This window comes from Pseudorasbora parva, chromosome 2 (assembly GCF_024679245.1).
Source record: "Pseudorasbora parva isolate DD20220531a chromosome 2, ASM2467924v1, whole genome shotgun sequence".
NCBI lineage: Eukaryota > Metazoa > Chordata > Actinopteri > Cypriniformes > Gobionidae > Pseudorasbora > Pseudorasbora parva.
Genome location: NC_090173.1, coordinates 4,340,610 through 4,361,003, shown reverse-complemented (window position 1 = coordinate 4,361,003; position 20,394 = coordinate 4,340,610). Strand labels below are relative to the sequence as shown.

At 39.6% G+C, this 20,394-nt stretch overlaps 3 protein-coding genes across 3 annotated transcripts in view; 1 reads left to right on the top strand and 2 right to left on the bottom strand.

Moving 5' to 3' along the window:
- LOC137090166 (zinc finger protein 91-like) overlaps positions 1-20,394 on the bottom strand; it is a 128,502-nt gene that overhangs the window by 69,126 nt on the left and 38,982 nt on the right. The gene's annotated exons all lie outside the window — the stretch shown is intronic.
- The window catches only part of LOC137089289 (zinc finger protein 721-like), a 50,212-nt gene that overhangs the window by 7,349 nt on the left and 22,469 nt on the right, over positions 1-20,394 (bottom strand). The window lies entirely within an intron of this gene.
- Positions 8,512-18,984, top strand: LOC137090335 (zinc finger protein 271-like). The gene is made up of 3 exons (XM_067454280.1): positions 8,512-8,629; positions 13,874-15,343; positions 18,728-18,984. The coding sequence occupies exons 2-3, from the start codon at positions 14,120-14,122 to the stop codon at positions 18,773-18,775; spliced, it is 1,272 nt and encodes a 423-aa protein (XP_067310381.1). The 5' UTR covers positions 8,512-8,629; positions 13,874-14,119; the 3' UTR covers positions 18,776-18,984.

Below are 20,394 nucleotides of genomic sequence, written 5' to 3'. Positions count from 1 at the left end.
TCATTTGCAAACAAACTGTTTTGCTTTAAAAATCTAATGTGAATACAGATTACAAAGCGTTCACCAAAACCATGTGTTTTGTATTGATTTGCCATCTAAAGAAGTTATCATAGTTACATGAAGTGTAGGTTGGTAAACAACATTACCCTTTTTGACAAAATAATCATGATTATGATTTTGAGCAAAATAATCGTGATTATCATTTTTACCATTATCGTGCAGCCCTAGTTTCGGGGAATAATTTATTCAAATGGGATGAATATTCATGTATCTATGAATATGATTTGTTTGTCGTACACAAAAATATTAACTTATAACGGAACCTTTAATCATGTAAAAGTAACCTTTATCCAAATTGATTCCAGTCATCCAAAATTATTCTCGTCCTGCGAGTTGAAAATTAGATTTCTTCATCAAATATCAATTTTACAAACTTGAAGAAAGATTAATCTGCTGATCAGGACAAATAATATTTCATATGTTTGTACAATTTGTATTACTGAAATAGTAACAAGAAAATAAAGCTTGATTGGTAGCTAAGATATTATATATCTGTGAGCAAAATAATATGGATTCAATTCAATGAAATTATTGGGTTTTAATAAAATAACTAGAGTATACAAAACTACGATTCACACAAGGGAAATTACAAAGTCAGAGGGAGTCAGAAGTCGCAAGAGGGGGTCATGGGCGTAGATTACGTGGGGGACGTGTCCCCCTCACTTTTAATCAAATGTATTTTCGTCCCCCGCACTTTTACTGAGTCTCACCGATCCTAGTCGACCCGCTCCGAGTGGGATTTGAACCGACGTTACCCTGCGCGGCGGGCAAGTTAACAGGGAAAAAGGCTAAAAAGTTACTGAATCGATTTCAAGTCACAGAATCTTTTCGGATCATATCGTTCTAAATGAATCAATATTGTCCTTAAATCGTTTCGACAACCTCAAAAATATATATATATATTTTTTTTTTTTTAATCTGAGCTTAAAGATAGTAGTGCGCTTAATGGGTACTTAAGCTTAATAGTTATGTTTAGCCTAGGTTTGAACTCTTTTGACTGATCATTCGATTTTCAGGCCTTTAACATTAAAGTCTCATTCATTTTTTCCTAAGGGAATTTGAATTAAAAACATGAGACCATAGGGTTCAAGAGCTGCAGACATTTTTACTTGGGTATGTCGTTTTCAGAAAAGTCTCCAAAACAGGGACGCAGGGTAAGAGGTTATTGTCTCTAGTATCGACAGCAGAACCAGTAACGTCAGAGCTTATCGATACTGTGCCCTTTCATAATTTATCTCCAGGGCTCATTTAATACCAGGTTTTGATAGCCATTCCTACTCAACACTACATTTTTACTCTGGGCGGCTTCATACATATGGCACAGGTTTTACTTATAGGGTTAGTTCACCCCAAAAAATGTCATTTAATTCTCATCCTGATGCCGTTCCACACCCTCCACACCTGAACGTAAGACCTCCGTTCATCTTTGGAAAACAAATTAAGAGATTTGTGTTGAAATCCGATGGCTCAGTGAGGCCGGCAAAGCCAGCAATGATATTTCCTCTCTCAAGATCCTTTAATGTACTAAAAACAGTTCTTGTGAGTACAGTGGTTCAATATTAATATTATAAAGCACCGAGAATATTTTTGATGCGCCCCAAAAAAACTAAATAAGGACTTATAGTGATGGACGATTTCAAGACACTGCTTCATGAAGCTTCAGCGTAGAGGTCTTACGGTTGTGGAGTGGCATGAGGAATAAATTACATTATTTTTGGGTGAACTAACCCTTTAAGTTTACAACCCTGTCGAAAATGTATTTAAATGTAAGTTTATGTACTGCTTATTGCTAAAATAAAAACACCACAATGTACTAGAGCTCTGGAAAAATATAAGAGACCATTTAACATTGATTTCTCAGAGCTGTATATTGAGAAGTCCAAAATCTTGATATAATTGTAGACACTGAGCATTTGTTGAAAACAAACAAGAATCTTTCTTTCTTATCCAGCATCACGAATGAATGAATACAGAATAAATAAACACCAACCTCTTTGTTCTTCAGGATCTTCAGTGTGTTTCATTCTGCAGGTTCTGGATCACTCGTGTTCTCACTGTCCTCTTTAATAAACTCAGTCTTTGCAGATTTCAGCTCTTCCTGATGCTTTGATGCTCGTCTTCACTTGTAGACTGATGGAATTATTCCAGCATTTATTGATCAACTGATGTGGGAGGAGCTTCACTGATGATGTGACTGATGTGGGAGGAGCTCCACTGATGATGTGACTGCTGTGGGAGGAGCTTCACTGATGATGTGACTGCTGTGGGAGGAGCTCCACTGATGATGTGACTGCTGTGGGAGGAGCTTCACTGATGATGTGACTGATGTGGGAGGAGCTCCACTGATGATGTGACTGCTGTGGGAGGAGCTCCACTGATGATGTGACTGAAGTGGGAGGAGCTTCACTGATGATTAAATGCAGTAGGAACAGAGAATCTGACAAAATCAAAATTATATCAGTTACTAAATATAAAATAAATAAATAGAAAGAAAAAAAAAAGTTAAAAACACCATCAAATCCCCTCAATCTGTTGACACCAATGAAATGAGCTTTAAGTGTGAATTTACAGGAGATGTGAAGACATCATCATAATAAATGAGGTGAAAACAGGAACTATTGAGATGAAATAAAGAGTCTTTTCAGCAGCTCTGTTAATATTGATGAGCCTCAGACTATCAACACTCATTCAACAAGACATTCAGGATCATCAGCAGATCATCTCACTTTATTCTGACTGTTTGCTCTTACAAACACATTATTACACTCAGGATACCAAAATCATATAAAAGTGCTCTATTAAAAGATAATTTACCACAAAATGACATAGTTTAACAAAATGGTTTCTGAAGGATCATGATCACTGAAGACTGGAGAAATGATCCTGAAAATTAAGCTTTGCATCACAGAAATAAATGACCATTTAATAGTGTTGTAGTACTCGAGATCGGTCTCGGTCTCGAGACCACTTTTTAAAGGTCTTGTTCTCGTCTCGGTATCGACCGCATTTTTACTCGGTCTCGTCTCGGTCTCGGGCGAAGATGACTCGGGATTTTGTCTCAAGACCGGTCAAGACCACAGCTGAAAGCATATAAAGAGCAGAGAACTCCACCCTGCGCGCACTCCCTCTGTCTTCAAAATAAGCACATAAGCTCTCTCTGATACTTCACATATTAAGCTAAATCAAAAGTTCAGAAAACCGAATCCATGTTAAGCGTTGCGCGTTCGGACAACTGTTTGGAAGTACCGCTCGGTGTGAATTGCGCTCAAAAAACGTTTGACCAGCTCAACAGCTGACATAAATCATACATTAAATAAACAGGAAACAATTTCTATCCAGTTTTGAAGTGTTTTCTGTGTGACAAACCATCTGCGATGTTCTGACAGCCGTGATTCACACACAATGGGTCTGCTAATGTCCGATTCACGACCAAAGGACTCATTTGAACCGAATCATTTTAACGACGGTAATAAGAACTGATCTGCTCAACAATGAACTGAACAAATCAGTTTAATCATTTACTCAGAACACCTCAGAAATGAGAACGCAAGTGCGCTTACCCAATTTAGCAAGAGTGGAGAGTAAGAATTATTAGTTTTAACTATCCACAGTATTTCAGCTTATGTATGTTGAATGTGTAGTAAAATAAATAGTCTAAAATCCTTTAGTTTAGACTGGAGTGAGGTGAAAACAGAACAAAGTTGTTTGTTAGCTAGCTGATCATTTTATTAAATTGTATATGGCAGAAAATGTGGCTATTTGTTAACTGTTAATGCTATTTCTAATATTGATATGATTATATACCAAAACAATTCAACCTGTTGGAACAAAAGAAACATCAAGATAAGAGATCATACATAATAATGCAAGTACAGGGTTTCTTTTCCTTGTTGTTGCACAATAAAGCTGCTCAATAACATTTTCAATTTGTAAATGAAAAATATTTACATATATAAAATAATTTGCTTAAGCAGCATACTAATGCATATCTGTATGATACATATTCCACCTCCTGTTATTCAAATTCATTTAAGACATAATGGACTGTGTCTGAGATTAATACCTCATCCAGATTAGCATTCTTAGGGAACTTTGAGTTTTAAAATGGGATTGAGCACTTTTCACAAAACAAAACACAAAACGCTGTCAGTGTCAGTTTGGTGTTTGTGTCCACCATAGACTGTAAACAATATGAACACGTCGTCTTCAGTGCCTTCCATTGACGAAAAGTTAAGTGTTATTTGCTTATAGAAGAAAAAGATTAATTCCCACAAAGCTGCAATGTCTTTTGATAATTTGATCAAAACTTCTCTCATGGTACACTTACACACCCACACATATGAGAGAAGTGCCAATCATATGCATATTCCACATTTTATCATAAGTGTGGGGACATGCATTGGTCTCGGTCTTGACTCGGTCTCGGCCTGTCTTGGTCTTGGTCTTGACTCGGTCTCGGCCCTTCAAAGTCTTGGTCTTGTCTTGGTCTCGGCCCTTCAAAGTCTTGGTCTTGTCTTGGTCTAGGTGGTCTTGACTACAACACTACCATTTAAAGTATAATACATTGAAAACTAATTATTTTAAATTGTAATAATATATCACAATATAATTTTTTTCTGTATTTTTTGTAGGATCACCTATGAAACAGCCCTTGTTCCAAAACCAGGCATCACATTCCAGACCTCCGAGGGCTCATCCTCCTCCACCATTAGCGAACCATAAAAATTAATCATTTGCATTTGGAGGGAAACAACACCTGTTATCACCACCAATGTTCTTTATCTCAAACCAGTGCAAGGACAGAGTGATCATGTGACTTGTCTTTCCCCTTTGTTCCACGGATTATCATCTAGCAGAACTCTGGGAAGGACGGACACCCCTCCCTGAAACCTCAGACATAAATTCAGGGTCTTGTCACCACAGAGACCTGCTAAAAGCTTTTCTGAGACCCAAACTCACTCTAGACATGATACAGACATCCCTCCTTTCCCTCCTTTCTCTAACAACACATGCCAGAGACCCTTTTTGAAACTCACACGAAGATCTCGTACCAATAAGACACAAAGACTAAAACCCTGAGATTCAATAACATGAAGTAATTACCAATCGAAATTCGTCATACACTATATGTATTATGTATGTGTACATAGCCTATGTGTTTTATAGCATTCAAATCGTTAGGTCTACCTATTCGGGCATGTTTGTCTTCGTCCTGGTCGTAACAAGGAACGACCATATTAGGCCACAAATGTATACCAAAGTATGATGTTTAATCTCCTATAACCTGTGTTGTTTGGCTAAATGACCAACGTTTACCTCATATGAATATTTATTATCTCCTACCCCAGCCATGAGAAATATATGCTATTTGATATTGGTGTAACGGATAAAAGATTTCCATCCTCATGATGCAAGGTAAACATGTGTAAAATGTACTAGATTTACACTATGGAAGTTAGATCCTTAAAACATTTAAACAAACTTATGAAGAATATCAACACGTGTTCGAGATGACGTCACACTAATGATATGTACGAACAGGAGACAGGGGCGGGAGAAACGCCCACCACTATGTCCGATTGGCCCTAGAAATTTTCGGGGATGGACTCCAAGACATGTTTAAAACCAAGGATCAATCATGAATGCTTTGCTTCTCGTCTTCAACTTGTTGTTCAACAAGTTCACCACGTGCCTTGCAGCAACCCAGGCTGCTCTAACCCGTGCTGGCCTTGTCACCTATCTGCCTACACGGGCCGCCGCATTTAGAGCTACCAAGAGCTCTTGCAGAAACTTCATTCCACTCCGTAGTAAACCTCGATGACGAAACTTCCTCCTGGAAACGCACCCAGCTCCCTCGGACGCAGAGAAAGCCCGTCGCATAGCAACGCTGACGCTCGTTCCAGGGACGAGGATACGCCTTCCCTTGCAAACAACATCATCGGCCGGTCAACCAATCAACACCGCAGCAACCTTATCCAGAGGAAGAACGCACCCCAGGAACAAGCAAACGCAGGCTCAATACTTCATTGTGGTTGAGCTGGTGAAACTCTGTCTAGCAGACAAGCTACGATTAAATTGCTAGAGTGTTGATTCTCACAGGTGAAGGCTGGGAAATTGTATAACATACCACATCTCTTTTTCCGTATGAACGTATATTCTTTTGTGTGTCAGTAGTTTAGTGTTGTGTGTATTAGAATAGATAAATAAACCTTGTTTTCAGTTTCATCTATACAGGTCTCTTGTGCTTTGTGTTCGTAAGTTACTGCTTCAAACTGTATGACCCTTGTTACCTAAGCTCACAAACAGTGAACATAAAAGTTAATGATATTATTACCGTTGGCCACGGGTAGTATCATGAGTCGAAATTGATAAAATGCTGTAATTTCAACATATCGGCGGACGAATAGTTGACAGAGCGGTAAATGTTAATTTTGAATTATTGTTTATGTAAGGTTGGTTCCTTTCACTGTAATTCAATACCCCTTTTGAGTTATTTGATCCGAATCAATTCCTACATTTTGATCAAATAAATGCAGGCTTGATGAGCAGAAGAAACTTATTTCAAAACATTACAAATAATAATGTGTCCAAACTTTTGGCCTGTTCTGTACTTGTGAGAGCCAGCCCTTTTATTTGGGGTATGTCGAAATGGGGGGTGACTGGCAAGGGGTTAAGCATTTTCTGTTGGTAAAATTAATTCAAAAGTTATGCCGATCTGATGGAAACTATATTTTCTAACTTTTAAGTGTCATCAATACAACTCATTGTGAGACATTTAGAGAACATATTAATGTCTTATGTTCCCTTCAATTTATTATTTAATTGGTCTTAAAATGTCTGAAATTTAACTTCATAAAATAAGCAGAAGCCCTGGATTTAATAACCTTATTGCAATTAAAGTAGTTATTACAAAGTCAAACTATAATTAGATTTATATGGACAAATTATGGTGTTGTAGGATAGTAGTTATTTATCTCAGTGTCATTAGTGTTTTGTATTATTGATGTTTTATCCATGTCATATTGTGTGATATTACAGTATTATCTTCCTATAGAGCAGTTGAGTAGTCTTTTGTCATATATCCTGAGTGTAATAATGTGTTTGTAAGAGCAAACAGTCAGAATAAAGTGAGATGATCTGCTGATGATCCTGAATGTCTTGTTGAATGAGTGTTGATAGTCTGAGGCTTATCAATATTAACAGAGCTGCTGAAAAGATTCTTTATTTCATCTCAATAGTTCCTGTTTTCACCTCATTTATTATGATGATGTCTTCACATCTCCTGTAAATTCACACTTAAAGCTCATTTCATTGGTGTCAGCACACTAAGGGGATTTGATGGTCATAAATTATCTCTGGGTTTATGATTTTAACAGTTTTTCTTACCATTATTTACTGTATATTTGTGTTTACATTATTAATTAAGTTATTCGTTATTTTCTATATTTCTGCATATTATGTAATGTTTTTATTTATTTATTAGAACTGAATTGAGTGTAATCTGTTATAATATTCCCAAATAAATGTCCTTTTTCCTTCTATTTTCCCTCTACTTCCTCCCTGCCCTAGCGTATGATGCTCTGTGTAATGTCCAAACGCAGTACTTCAGGCACTTATTGCATTTTCTTGCCTCTTCATGACAGATCGCTTCTTGTACTCCTCAGTTGTAAGTCGCTTTGGATAAAATCATCTGCTAAATGCATAATTGTGAATGTAAATTATCATATTATAATTAAATAAACTATATATTTATCTGGCTCAGGGGAATATCCGGAGATATATTAAAGCAGATGTTCCTGCTTATAGCTCCCTGTTTCAGGCCTGGGGTGGAAATGCTCAAATATGGTGAAGCCTTTGTCTCATAATGTGTTAATTTCCTTTGAGGTGTGTTTATGTTAGAAACTGGACTCTTGCTTTTGCAGAAGTGTTCGGCTTTGTTAGATAACAGTTTCTTGGAAATTAAAGCTCCTCTGACACTGGAATTCATCATCAGTGAAGCTCCTCCCACAGCAATCACATCATCAGTGAAGCTCTTCCCACAGCAGTCACATCATCAGTGAAGCTCCTCCCACAGCAATCACATCATCAGTGAAGCTCCTCCCACAGCAATCACATCATCAGTGAAGCTCCTCCAACAGCAATCACATCATCAGTGAAGCTCTTCCCACAGCAGTCACATCATCAGTGAAGCTCCTCCCACAGCAATCACATCATCAGTGAAGCTCCTCCCACAGCAGTCACATCATAAGTGAAGCTCCTCCCATAGCAATCACATCATGAGTGAAGCTCCTCCCACAGCAGTAACATCATAAGTGAAGCTCCTCCCACAGCAGTCACATCATGAGTGAAGCTCCTCCCACAGCAGACACATGATCAGTGAAGCTCCTCCCACATCAGTGGATCAATAAATGCTGGAATATTCCCATCAGTCTACAAGTGAAGACGAGCATCAAAGCATCAGGAAGAGCTGAAATCTGCAAAGACTGAGTTTATTAAAGAGGACAGTGAGAACACGAGTGATCCAGAACCTGCAGAATGAAACACACAGAAGATCCTGAAGAACAAAGAGGTTGGTGTTTATTCTTCATTCATTCATGATAGGAAGACTCAACACTTCAGCACATTTAGAGAAACAGTTACACTCTCAAATAGATACTGAAGAGAGGGAGGCAGGGAGGGAGGGAGGTTTGATAAACTTGCATATTGATTGTCAAAAACAGGTCACATTAGCTCCTTATTTTACATTTGAGCTGCCTTTTTTGCAACCATGTTACCAAAATGTTGGACATTTTCCAACATTGTGTAAATACCATAGTTTATGTCAGAGATGTGACGTGTGTTAGTTTGTGAAAATACCATGTCAGGCAGGCTACACAAATATCGATCTTGACATTGTTAGCGTCCTGTCTTTTTTAACATGTCTTACATTGTGCATTTAACTTAAAATATGTAATTTTGTACAAGACAACAGCCCTTATTTATGAATTATTAGTAGCCTATTGTAGTCTGGGAAAACCCAGACAACTTCCGGCAAATTTAGATTTGCTCTGTAAGTAGTCTGGCAAAGAGCTCATTCAAACCCATTTCTAATCCGTTGAAATCGTGGGTTGGAAGGCGTTAGTTTTCATTGTTATGCTGACGATACTCAGCTCTATATTTCCTCATGCCCTGACGAAACTTACCAATTCACAAGATTAACGGAATGCATAGCTGATATAAAAAACCGGATGAATAGTAATTTCCTGCAACTTAATTGTTTAATTGTAAATTAATTATTGGACAGAAAAGCTCCACAAGTAGTAACCTAGAATACTCTCTAACACTTGATGACTGCTCTTTCAAGCCCTCGTCGTCAGTGAGGAACCTGGGTGTGCTCTTTGATACCAATCTTTCATTTGAAAGCCACATTTCTATCATCTGTAAAACTGCATTCTACCATCTTAAAAATATATCTAAATTACTGCACATGCTTTCAATGCAAAATGCTGAACAGTTAGTACATACGTTCATGAGCTCAAGGCTAGATTATTGTAATGCTCTACTGGGTGGTTGCCCTGCTCGCTTAATAAACAAACTCCAGCTAGTCCAAAACGCAGCAGCTCAAGTTCTTACAAGAACCAGGAAGTATGATCATATTAGTCCAGTTCTGTCAACACTGCACTGGCTCCCTATTAAACATCGCATACATTTTAAAATCTTGCTTATTACTTACAAAGCACTAAATGGTTTAGCCCCAGTACTTAAGCGAGCTCTTAACACATTATACTCCATCACGTCTATTGCGGTCTCTAAACTCTGGCCAGTTGATAATACCTAGAATATCTAAATCAACTGAAGGTGGTCGATCCTTTTCCTATTTAGCACCTAAACTCTGGAACAGTCTTCCTAGCATTGTTCGGGAAGCAGACACACTCTGCCAGTTTAAATCTAGACTTAAAACGCATCTCTTTACTATGGCATACACATAGAATATTTTTAACTTTCATTATTTAAATCAATTGGCTGATTGTTAGGCTGCATTAACTAGGTCAGCCGGAACCGGGAACACTTCCCATAGCATAGGATGGTGGTGTGTAAGATGACTCTCGTGGTGAGGAAGATGAAGAGAGTAAAAGCAGAGAAGAAGACAAAGTGGTGGAAGTTGGAAAAGGAAGAGTCCTGTGTGGTTTTTAGGGAGGAGTTGAGGCAAGCTTTAGGTGGTCAGGAGGGGCTTCCGGATGACTGGACTACTACAGCCAAAGTGATCAGGGAGATGGGTAGGAAGGTGCTAGGTGTGTCATCTGAAAGGAGGAAAGAAGACAAAGAGACTTGGTGGTGGAATGAGGAAGTCCAGGAGAATATCCAGAGGAAGAAGTTAGCTAGGAAGAAGTGGGACAGTGAGAGGACAGAGGAAAGTAGACAGGAATATAGGGTGATGCAGCGTGAGGTTAAGATAGAGGTGGCAAAGGCCAAACAGAGCGTATGAGGACATGTATGTAAGGTTAGATAGTAAGAAAGGTGAGAGGGATGTGTATCGGTTGGCGAGGCAGAGGGATAGAGATGGAAAGGATGTGCAGCAGGTTAGAGTGATTAAAGATAGAGATGGAAATGTTTTGACAGGTGACAGGAGGGTGAGGGAAAGATGGAAGGAGTACTTTGAAGAACTGATGAATGAGGAAAATGACAGGGAGAGAAGAGTTGAAGAGGCAAATATTGTTGACCAGGAAGTAGAAAGTATTAGCAAGAGAGCTTTGAAGAGGATGAAGAGAAGAAAGGCAGTTGCCCTGATGACATACCAGTGCAGGTATGTCATCAGGGCAACTGTGAGAGGATGCCTGAGGAATGGAGGAGAAGTGTTTTGGTGTCGATTTTTAATAACAAGGGAGATGTGCAGAGTTTTGGAAATTATAGAGGTATTAAGCTGATGAGCCATACAATGAAGTTGTGGGAAAGAGTAGTGGAAGCAAGGCTAAGGGGAGAAATGGAAATTTGTGAGCAGCAGCATGGTTTCATGCCAAGAAAGAGCCCTACAGATCCATTATTTGCTTTTAGAATGTTGATGGAGAAGTACAGAGAAGGTCAGAAAGAGCTGCATTGTGTCTTTGTAGATTTAGAGAAAGCATATGACAGAGTGCAAAGAGAGGAGCTGTGGTGTTGTATGAGGAGGTCTGAAGTGGTAGAGAAGTATGTTAGAGTGGTGCAGGATATGTATGAGAGCAGTAGGACAGTGGTAAGGTGTGCCGTAGGTGAGACAGGACTTCACGGTGAAGGTGGGACTGCATCAAGGATCGGCTCTGAGCCCCTTCTTGTTTGCGGTGGTGATGGACAGTCTAACAGATGAGGTCAGACAGGAATCTCCATGGACTATGATGTTTGTGGATGACATTGTGATCTGTAGTGAGAGCAGGGAGCAGGTGGAGGAAAGTCTAGAGAGGTGGAGGTTTGCTCTGGAGAGAAGAGGAATGAAGGTTAGTCACAGCAAGACAGAATACATGTGTATGAATGAGAGGGAACCAAGTGGAACAGTGAGGTTACAGGGAGAAGAGGTAAAGAAGGTGCTCCAGAGCAATGGGGAGTGTGGAAAAAAGGTGAAGAAGCGTGTGCAGGCAGGTTGGAATGGGTGGAGAAAAGTGTCAGGTCTGTTGTGTGATAAAAGTGTACAAGCAAGAATGAAAGGAAAGGTGCACCGGCACGTTATCCTCAAATAAACCCATCTCCGGTGCATTTTCAAGTATTCATACTCTTGTGTAATCAACGCGCAATCCCAAATAAACCCGTCTCTTGAACGATACCCAAAATTTTGAATATTCCTATCTAATATGATTTTTGACCTGCAAGGTTGCCAGAATAATAATTATACACTGTTTAATAATAGGCCAGAGGAGAACTGGCACCCGACTGAGTCTGGTTTCTCCAAGGTTTATTTTTCTCCATCATGCCCTGATGGAGTTTTGGTTCCTTGCCACTGTCGCCTTTGGCTTGGCTCGCTCAGTTGGGGACACTAAAATTATGATAAAAGTTATTCAACTAAATATACAAATACAATTTATTAATTAGGTCATATTTAATTCTATAAACAATCCAAATCAAACTAGCCAAATCAAATTTTGTTGCAATATTGTCCTGTTTAACACTGTGAAGTTGCTTTGAAACAATCGTCATTGTAAAAGCGCTATATAAATAAAATTGATTGATTGATTGATTGGTTGGTTCTTCAGAATTGACAAAAAGTGTTTAACTGGTTCAGAATAACAGCTTAAGGAGACATTTCACCCAAAAATTAAAATTCTGTCATCATTTACTCACCCTCAAGTTGTTCCAAACATGTAGACATATTTTTTATGTCGAACACAGGAAGATTCATTCAGACTATCGAAGTCAATGGTGCCCCCAAAGTAGCCTGGGTACAGACTTTCTTCAAAATATCTTCTTTTGTGTTCAGCAGAATAAAGAAAGTCATACAGGTTTGGAACATCGTATGAGTGTGTAAATAATGACAGACTTTTCATTTTTGGGTGAACTAAGTGCACCAAATAGGCTACTAAAGAGTTCTTTAGAAATAAATAAAATAATCAAATGTAAAATAAAACAATGTAGCACAATATTTTGTGAATGGGTGTCCCTTATTTTACCACAGTGAAGGTGGCAACCCTATCAGGCACTGATGTTGGACAAGAAGGTCTGGCGGTCCTCGGGTTGAGGTCGGGTTGAGATCAGGTTGAGGTCAGGACTTTGTGCAGGCCAGTCAAGTTCCTCCACACCAAACTCACTCATCCATATCTTTATGGAGCAACGCTTTGTGCACTGGAGCGCAGTCATGTTGAGACAGGAAGGGGCCGTCCCAAAAATGTTCCCATAAAGTTGGGAGCATGAAATTGTCCAAAATGTCTTGGGGAAGCATTAAGATTTCCTTTCGATGGAACTAAGGGGCCATGCCCAACCCCTGAAAAACAACTAAAACCCAGACTCGCCCATGGGCTTGTCAGACAGAGAAGCGTGATTGGTCACTCCAGAGAACATGTCTCACTACTCTAGAGTCCAGTGGCGGCTGCTTTACCTAACTGCATCCCACGCTTTGCATTGCACTTAGTGATGTAAGGCTTGGATGAGCTGCTCGGCCATGGAAACCCATTCCATGAAGCTCTCTACGCTGTTCTTGAGCTTATCTGAAGGCCACAGAAGTCTGGAGGTCTGGAGCTATTGACCCTGCAGAAAGTTAACGACTTCTGTGCACTGTGACCCTCAGCATCCACTGACTCTGTTATTTTATGCTGCATATCACTTCATGGTTGAGTTGCTGTTGTTCCCAATTGCTTCCGCTTTGTTATAACCCCACTAACAGTTGAGCGTGGAATATTTAGTAGTGAAGAAATCTCCCAATTGGACTTATTACACAGGGGGCAACCTATCATCTCTCCCATCAGCTACCTATTCTTTCACAAATATTTGTAGAAGCGTCTGGATGCCTAGTGCTTGACTTATACACCTGTGGCCATAAAGTGATTGAACACCTGAATTCAGGGATTTGGAGGGGTGTCCCTATACTTTTGGCAATACAGTGTATTTTAAGTTGATATGTTATATAATTGCCATTGATCAAATATTTAACATGTCTCACGACATAAACATAGAGGATGTACCTGTAATTAAAAAAATAAAAAAATAATAGTAATACTAAGAAGATCAAATTGCCCCATTCATGGAAAATTTCAGGGGCATATAATTATTGTATAAAAATGCCTCAAAATATTTTACAGCAGTTTTCTATTGCACCAGGGCTCACTTTTTGTCCTTCACTTCATATTTCTCTTTGAATTATTTTTCCTAATTTCAGACGTGATGGAAGACAGCGAGGAGAGTGAAGACCTGAGTGAAGTGGAGGAGGAACATCATGTCAAACCTGGAGAAAAACCTTTGAGTCGCTCAAAGACTAAAAAGACATTTATAAAGAAAACAAGAGCCAAGAAATCTACAACCTGCAGTCAGTGTGGGAAGTGTTTCACTAACATATAATCTTAAACTTCAACAACCTGCAGTCAGTGTGGGAAGTGTTTCACTATCATATAATCTTAAACTTCACATGAGAGTTCATACTGGAGAGAAGCCATTCGAATGTGATCAATGTGGGAAGTGCTTCATGCAACTAGCACACCTTAAGGGACACATGCAGATCCACACCGGAGAGAAGCCTTTCACATGTGATCAGTGTGGGAAGACTTTCACGCAGTCAAGCCATCTTAAAGTACACATGAAAATCCACACCGGAGAGAAACCGTTCACATGTGATCAGTGTGGGAAGAGATTCTCAAACAAACGAAATCTTGAGACTCACAAGAGAGTTCACACCGGAGAGAAGCCATTCATGTGTGATCAGTGTGAAAAAAGATTCTCTACCAGACAAAATCTAAAGTGTCACATGAGAGTTCATACTGGAGAGAAGCCACATGCATGCCTTCAATGTGGAACAAGTTACAGTCAACCAGCATACCTTATGGGACACATGAGGATCCACACCGGAGAGAAGCCATTCATGTGTGATCAGTGTGAAAAGAGATTTCCATACAAACGAAGTTTTGATTATTACATGAGAGTTCATACTGGAGAGAAGCCACATGCATGCCTTCAATGTGGGAAGAGTTACAGCCAACCAGCACACCTTAAGGGACATATGAGGATCCACACCGGAGAGAAGCCATTCATGTGTGATCAGTGTGATAAGAGATTCTCAAACAAAGAAAAACTAAAGCTTCACATGAGAGTTCATACCGGAGAGAAGCCGTTCACATGTGATCAATGCGGGAAGACATTTATTAAGGCATCAAAACTTAAGACACACCTGACAGTCCATACGAAGGAGAAGCCACATTCATGTTCTGTGTGTGGAAAGGGGTTTTCCCAGCTGGGTTATTTAAAAGTACATGAGAAAATACACACAGCTGTGAGAGAGTACATGTGCTTTGAGTGTGAGAAGACTTTTACTACAGGGAGTGAGTTAAAACTGCACCAGAGGATTCACACTGGAGAAAAACCTTACAAGTGTTCACACTGTGACAAGAAATTCATTCAGTCATCAAATCTGAAAACACATGAGAAGATTCACACTGGAGAAAAACCTTACAAGTGTTCACAGTGTGACAAGAGATTCAGTCAGTCAGGAAATCTGAAAACACATGAGGGGATTCACAGCAGAGAGAAGCAGCACATATGTGATAAGTGTGGGATGAGTTTCTCTATTAAAAGTTACCTGAAGAAACATGAGGATCCATGCAGTGGAGAAACCACATCACCACAGTCTGAAATCACGGTAAGTAGTTCATCTCTATGTGCTGAGCTGTTAGTCACAGTCATATCACCCTGTAGTCCAATACATGTTTTCCATTGAAGCTAAGCAGGTGTGGCGGGGCGGTGAAGGGCAAGAGTTGGTACAATGCACAACTAGAACAAGATAGAGCAGACTACGCCACCCCGTTTCTATGAACTATGAATTTTTACCCAAAATAGGGCACAGAGGTTCGTTACCACTGAATACAGGAGACGTGGATATAAACACAAAACTCCTTTATTTCACAATAATATTAGTTCTTTAAAATATTAAAATATAAAGAGAACTGTAGACCAAACAAAAAAAAACTTGCAGGCTAAGGCTTACCAGTAGGTTGGCTAGCTAGACAGTGAGTATCCTAAAGACACACCACTCACACAATTATGCTCCAAGCACACTCACACAGCACACACTCAGTGAGGAAGACGCAGTTGTCAAATGGCAAACACACTCTGTGAGAGAAACACTCACTTCCCTCACTGAGGCCTTCAGAACCTGAAATAAACAAAGAGAAAATATAAAACCAGACACATTTACTCTAACACACATTCAATTCACAACTTGCATTGGAATAAGTTCAAACCATGAAGGAGGGCAACGATGAGCAATTTACTGGCCACAGGAAGGTATATGCTCTCAAATAGGTTCACATCAAGGCTTATGAACCTGGACATGACATGGAGCAGCTAGGGGTTAACAAAACAAGAAGAAATGAAACCGTACAAATGAAAACAGCAAATAATCAGGTTTCAAAGGAAATCACATGAAGTACACCAAATAGACAAACGGACACGCTGCTGGTGGTAATATAATAACAGGTGGGGCTAAACGTGCAGCATTAACGGCACATCTCACATTAGTGAAGGCTTAGACTAGACCACTAGCATGCGCAAAAAGCCAGGGCCGGCGTTTGCTATAGGCAAGCTAGGCAGTTGCGACAATTGTGTTGGGGGCTCGAGCGCACTCTAGTGCCGCCCATGACTTCCCATTAAGCATAGAATCAGAACAAGCGATATACAACATAATGTTTATTAAACATAATCATCATAGGGCGCCCCCTCAACAACACGTTTAATTACTTATCAACCTGATTATTAGATTGAATTGATGGTGATTATTGGTTCAGGCGTTAGGTCAGGCAAGTGCTCATCTTGTGCGTTCATCAAAAATGAGGCATCTAAACCCCACGGAGGCACAGGGACGGAAAAGGAAGAAGATCAAAAGAAAGCCCAGTATAGAGGATAGTCTTCTTATCTCAGCCAATACGTTGTCAAACAAAGTAAATTTACTTAGTATTATCAACATTATCAACTATTATTAATTTTATTAATATTGTCACAAAGCTATCACTTGCTAGTTTTCTATGTAGTACTACGTATTGCAAACATAACTTCACTGACAATAATCTACAATAACCTACATGGATGTCATTTAAATATCAAAAGTCAAGTACATTATAAATGTGGATAACAGTTAACGTATAAGTGCTAGTTATGAAAAGTACAAATGCTCTCTACATGGGCGTCGGAAGCAAATAAAAAGTGGGGCCTCTCTGTTTTTTTTTTTTTTTTTACTGGAGTAACGATCGATGCCATATCGTTTACATTAAACACAAATATCCTGTCGTGTACTTAAAGGTTGATTGGGCCAGACAAAATTACGGACATCGCCAAATTCTCTACCGTGGCTGTAGTGTAGGGGTAAGACGCATGTCATTCAGTTTTGACGCAAAACGATCAGAGGTTCGAACCTGCTTTTTGCCACACTCGCTCTATTCCCTTTTGCCATCACATATGAGATCGGAAAGGCATTTATTTTCAATAAAGAGTGTGAAAATATTAGAAAAGTGGAAATATAGCGTATAACGTGTTTAATAATAAGTGCTTCTCAGTTAGGGGTAGGTAAACAGACCTGCTGAATTAGAGACGATAAAAGTGTCGCAAAACTCCATCTCGCCTAGGGCAACCAAAGAGCTAGAGCCTGCCCTGTGTAAAGCAAAAAACAAATCAGAAACATATTTAATCAAATTCTAAACGGTCACAGTCGTAAAAAAGAAGGAGAACATACAGTGCAGTCTTAACGTTGTCTAAATCACTGTGCGATTTTGGCCACGATTTGGCCGTCTGAGACAAATTTAGCAAATCCTAAAAGATTCCTCAGATCCTAGGCTAAAATCTGACGTCTTTGGTTGTTAGTTTGACATGTTCACCGGCAGCCGATTAATGAGCGCTGCGATCAAATTTTACCTCTGGCAGTGTCAGAAGATTTGGCACTCAGTCCTGCAGTGTGACTTCTACGACGACAGTCAAATATCTCCGTTTTTCAGGACAAACTATGACCAAAACGAGAGCTAGAGATTTCTTTGTAGCCAGCCATTCAGTTCCCCGTGTAATGCAGTTCACCGTCACCCAACGCGTCATTCATTGATGATATAAAACTCCGGACGAGTTTTTTTGCGCGGGTCCGTTTTTAGCGCGCCTTCACTATCGTGCAGTCTGACATTAATGCCAACTGAGATCTTACAGTGTGACATGGCGACCATGTTCGTACAGTCTGACAAGGGACATTCGCAAATGATTTTGAAAAATTGCACTGTGCAGGACCCATAAGGAGCGTTTGCGCTTGCAGTCCACAGCAACAAAGTGTTCATGGGCAGTTGCCCCACCAGATGAAGATTGCCAAACTCACGGTTTCAGTTACTCACAGCTTTAGCTGTAACCGACGAAATAGGGTGAAAGACAGCCTGCCCCCAACAGCACCCACACAAAACAGCAATTGTACGATGCACACCCAGGTGACATGCTCCGCCTTAAATACACCTGGGACGGCAGCCAATAGGCTGTCACACCCGCCATTCAGGTGACCATTACACTTAGTAGGGCGGGACCTAAACCGCCCTGCTACACAGGGTTGAGTCTGGAGTGTCCCGTGGAAGAGGTGTTAGTGAGGCCAGCAGGGGGCGCTTCTCTCCTTTGATCTGTGTGGTTCCTGATGCCCCAGTATAGTGTAACAAGAACTTCATTTGGATGTGATGTTAAACAGAGGTCCTGACTCGCTGGCACTTCTCGAAAAGAATAGGGCTATAATCCCAGTGTCCTGGCAAAATTCCCTCCATTGGCCCTTATCAATCATGGCCTTCTAATCATCCCCTGTCCCTTAAACTGTCTCTCTCTCTCTCTCTCTCTCTCTCTCTCTCCTCTCAACCTATGGCTAGTGTGTGCTGAGTGCACTGGCACCATTGTATCTCTCAGCTGCTGCACGTATACAGCTAAAGCCCTATATAAACAGCCAAATGAGCGACAGGACATTTTGTTGGTTGATCTCACATCATGTCTGTTGGAAATGTAACTTGTTTGTCTTGGGGAGAACTATCAGAAAGCATCTGGAAGAAGAGGACACAGAGAACGGCAGTGATCCGGAACCTGAAACATCATGAGACTGAAGAACAAAGAGGTTGATGTTTATTCTTCATTCCTTATTTATTAATCATGAGACTGAACAACATACTGATGCTCACCAAACTAGTGCTTTACAAATCTAATCATTTTCATGACATTTAAAGAAGATCATAATCGAGCACAGCAGTTGTCGAGCAGATGTGACGGGATTGAAAGGACTATTGAACTCTTCAGTGATCTTGACTTTGAGCTTCACATTTGTCTCTCATTTGAAATCTCACATGATTTAATGTTTCTTTTAGACCTGATGGACGTGATCAAAAAAGGAAGAATAGAAGCCAAAGAATCTGTGTAAAAACACTTCACATGAAGGCATTCAAGAAATGAAGAGGCCATGAAACTTTTAACAGAGACATTAATCTAATATTAATTTTAACTGGTTCTTCATTGTTTTCAATCAGAACATCTAGTTTCTCTTCCATGCTGATGTAAGATATTCTTTCATGTGTCTTTGAAACTGGACGCTTTGCTTCTCTTCTTGCTTTGGCTCTTAAAAGCCAGTTAAGAGAGACATCTGACTCATTTGCTATTGCTTTACTTAATTATTTTTTTGTATTTGCTTCAAGTAATGATTGAATAAACCCTTTACTCACTTTATCAACAACTCATTTTCTTTTTTCTTTTATTGTTGCATCATAAATCAGTTTACTGGTGCTCTTCGGTCATTTCTGACCGAAAAATGATATGAAACGTGGTGACTTTTTTAGCATTAGGTATTTAAACACAGAAAAATTTGGGTCATGATTCGAGCATGCTCATAAAAAAACGTAACGTTACTTGTCTTCGGTCATAAATGACCGACCATAGGAAATGAATGAGAAATCGGCAAAAATACAAAAATTCTCTGAATATTTTTGAGTACAATCTACAAATCGGCCACAATGCTGAAAAAAAGTACATTTCTTGTGGTGCCCCCCAGCAATTGGTGCCCTACGCGCAGCGTGATGGGAGCACAGGCACTGTGCATATAACATTAACTTTACATGTTAACTCATAGTGTCAGCATCCACAACTTTGTTTTTAGCATTTTAAAAACATTTTAATCACTGTTATGGGTCACCGTTTGATTTTACAATGATAGCTTCTTCATTTTGAATCACAAACTCTAAACAGCAAACTGGGTAACGTTAGCACACAAATATGGTGTATTTACAGTACTTCAACTTAAGTGGTGGAGATGGAGACGTTAGCTAAAAGGATCGAGTGAGTGATCTGTTAGCAACTAAACTAACATAGTTAGCTGTTGAGCTGTGTGTTGTTGATGAAAATAGCCTATAGGCTAAATTACAGGGATTGCCATATGTATCTACGGTTGTATTTTGTAGATTTGTATGACAACACTGGCAGGGAATAATACTAACTTTGACATTTGTCATACTGATGTATACTATTTGGAGTTTCCTATTGTTACTGTACTAGCATCTTGCGTAGGATCTAGACAAGTTGTCTCACTAAGAAACTTTCAATTTAATCAGAAATTGTTTAGACAGTCAATAAGTGGATAAAATCACTACTTGCAGGGATATCGTTTGAATTACCGCTTCTCCAGTATCAGACGCTGAGTGAAGCCTGCTA

Bases quoted from the DNA above. Each gene is read 5' to 3' on its own strand.
- LOC137090335 (XM_067454280.1), top strand. From the start codon at position 14,120: ATGAGAGTTCATACTGGAGAGAAGCCATTCGAATGTGATCAATGTGGG. The intron at 15,344-18,727 runs GTAAGTAGTTCA...TGTCTTGGGGAG, and splicing joins CACCACAGTCTGAAATCACG to AACTATCAGAAAGCATCTGG.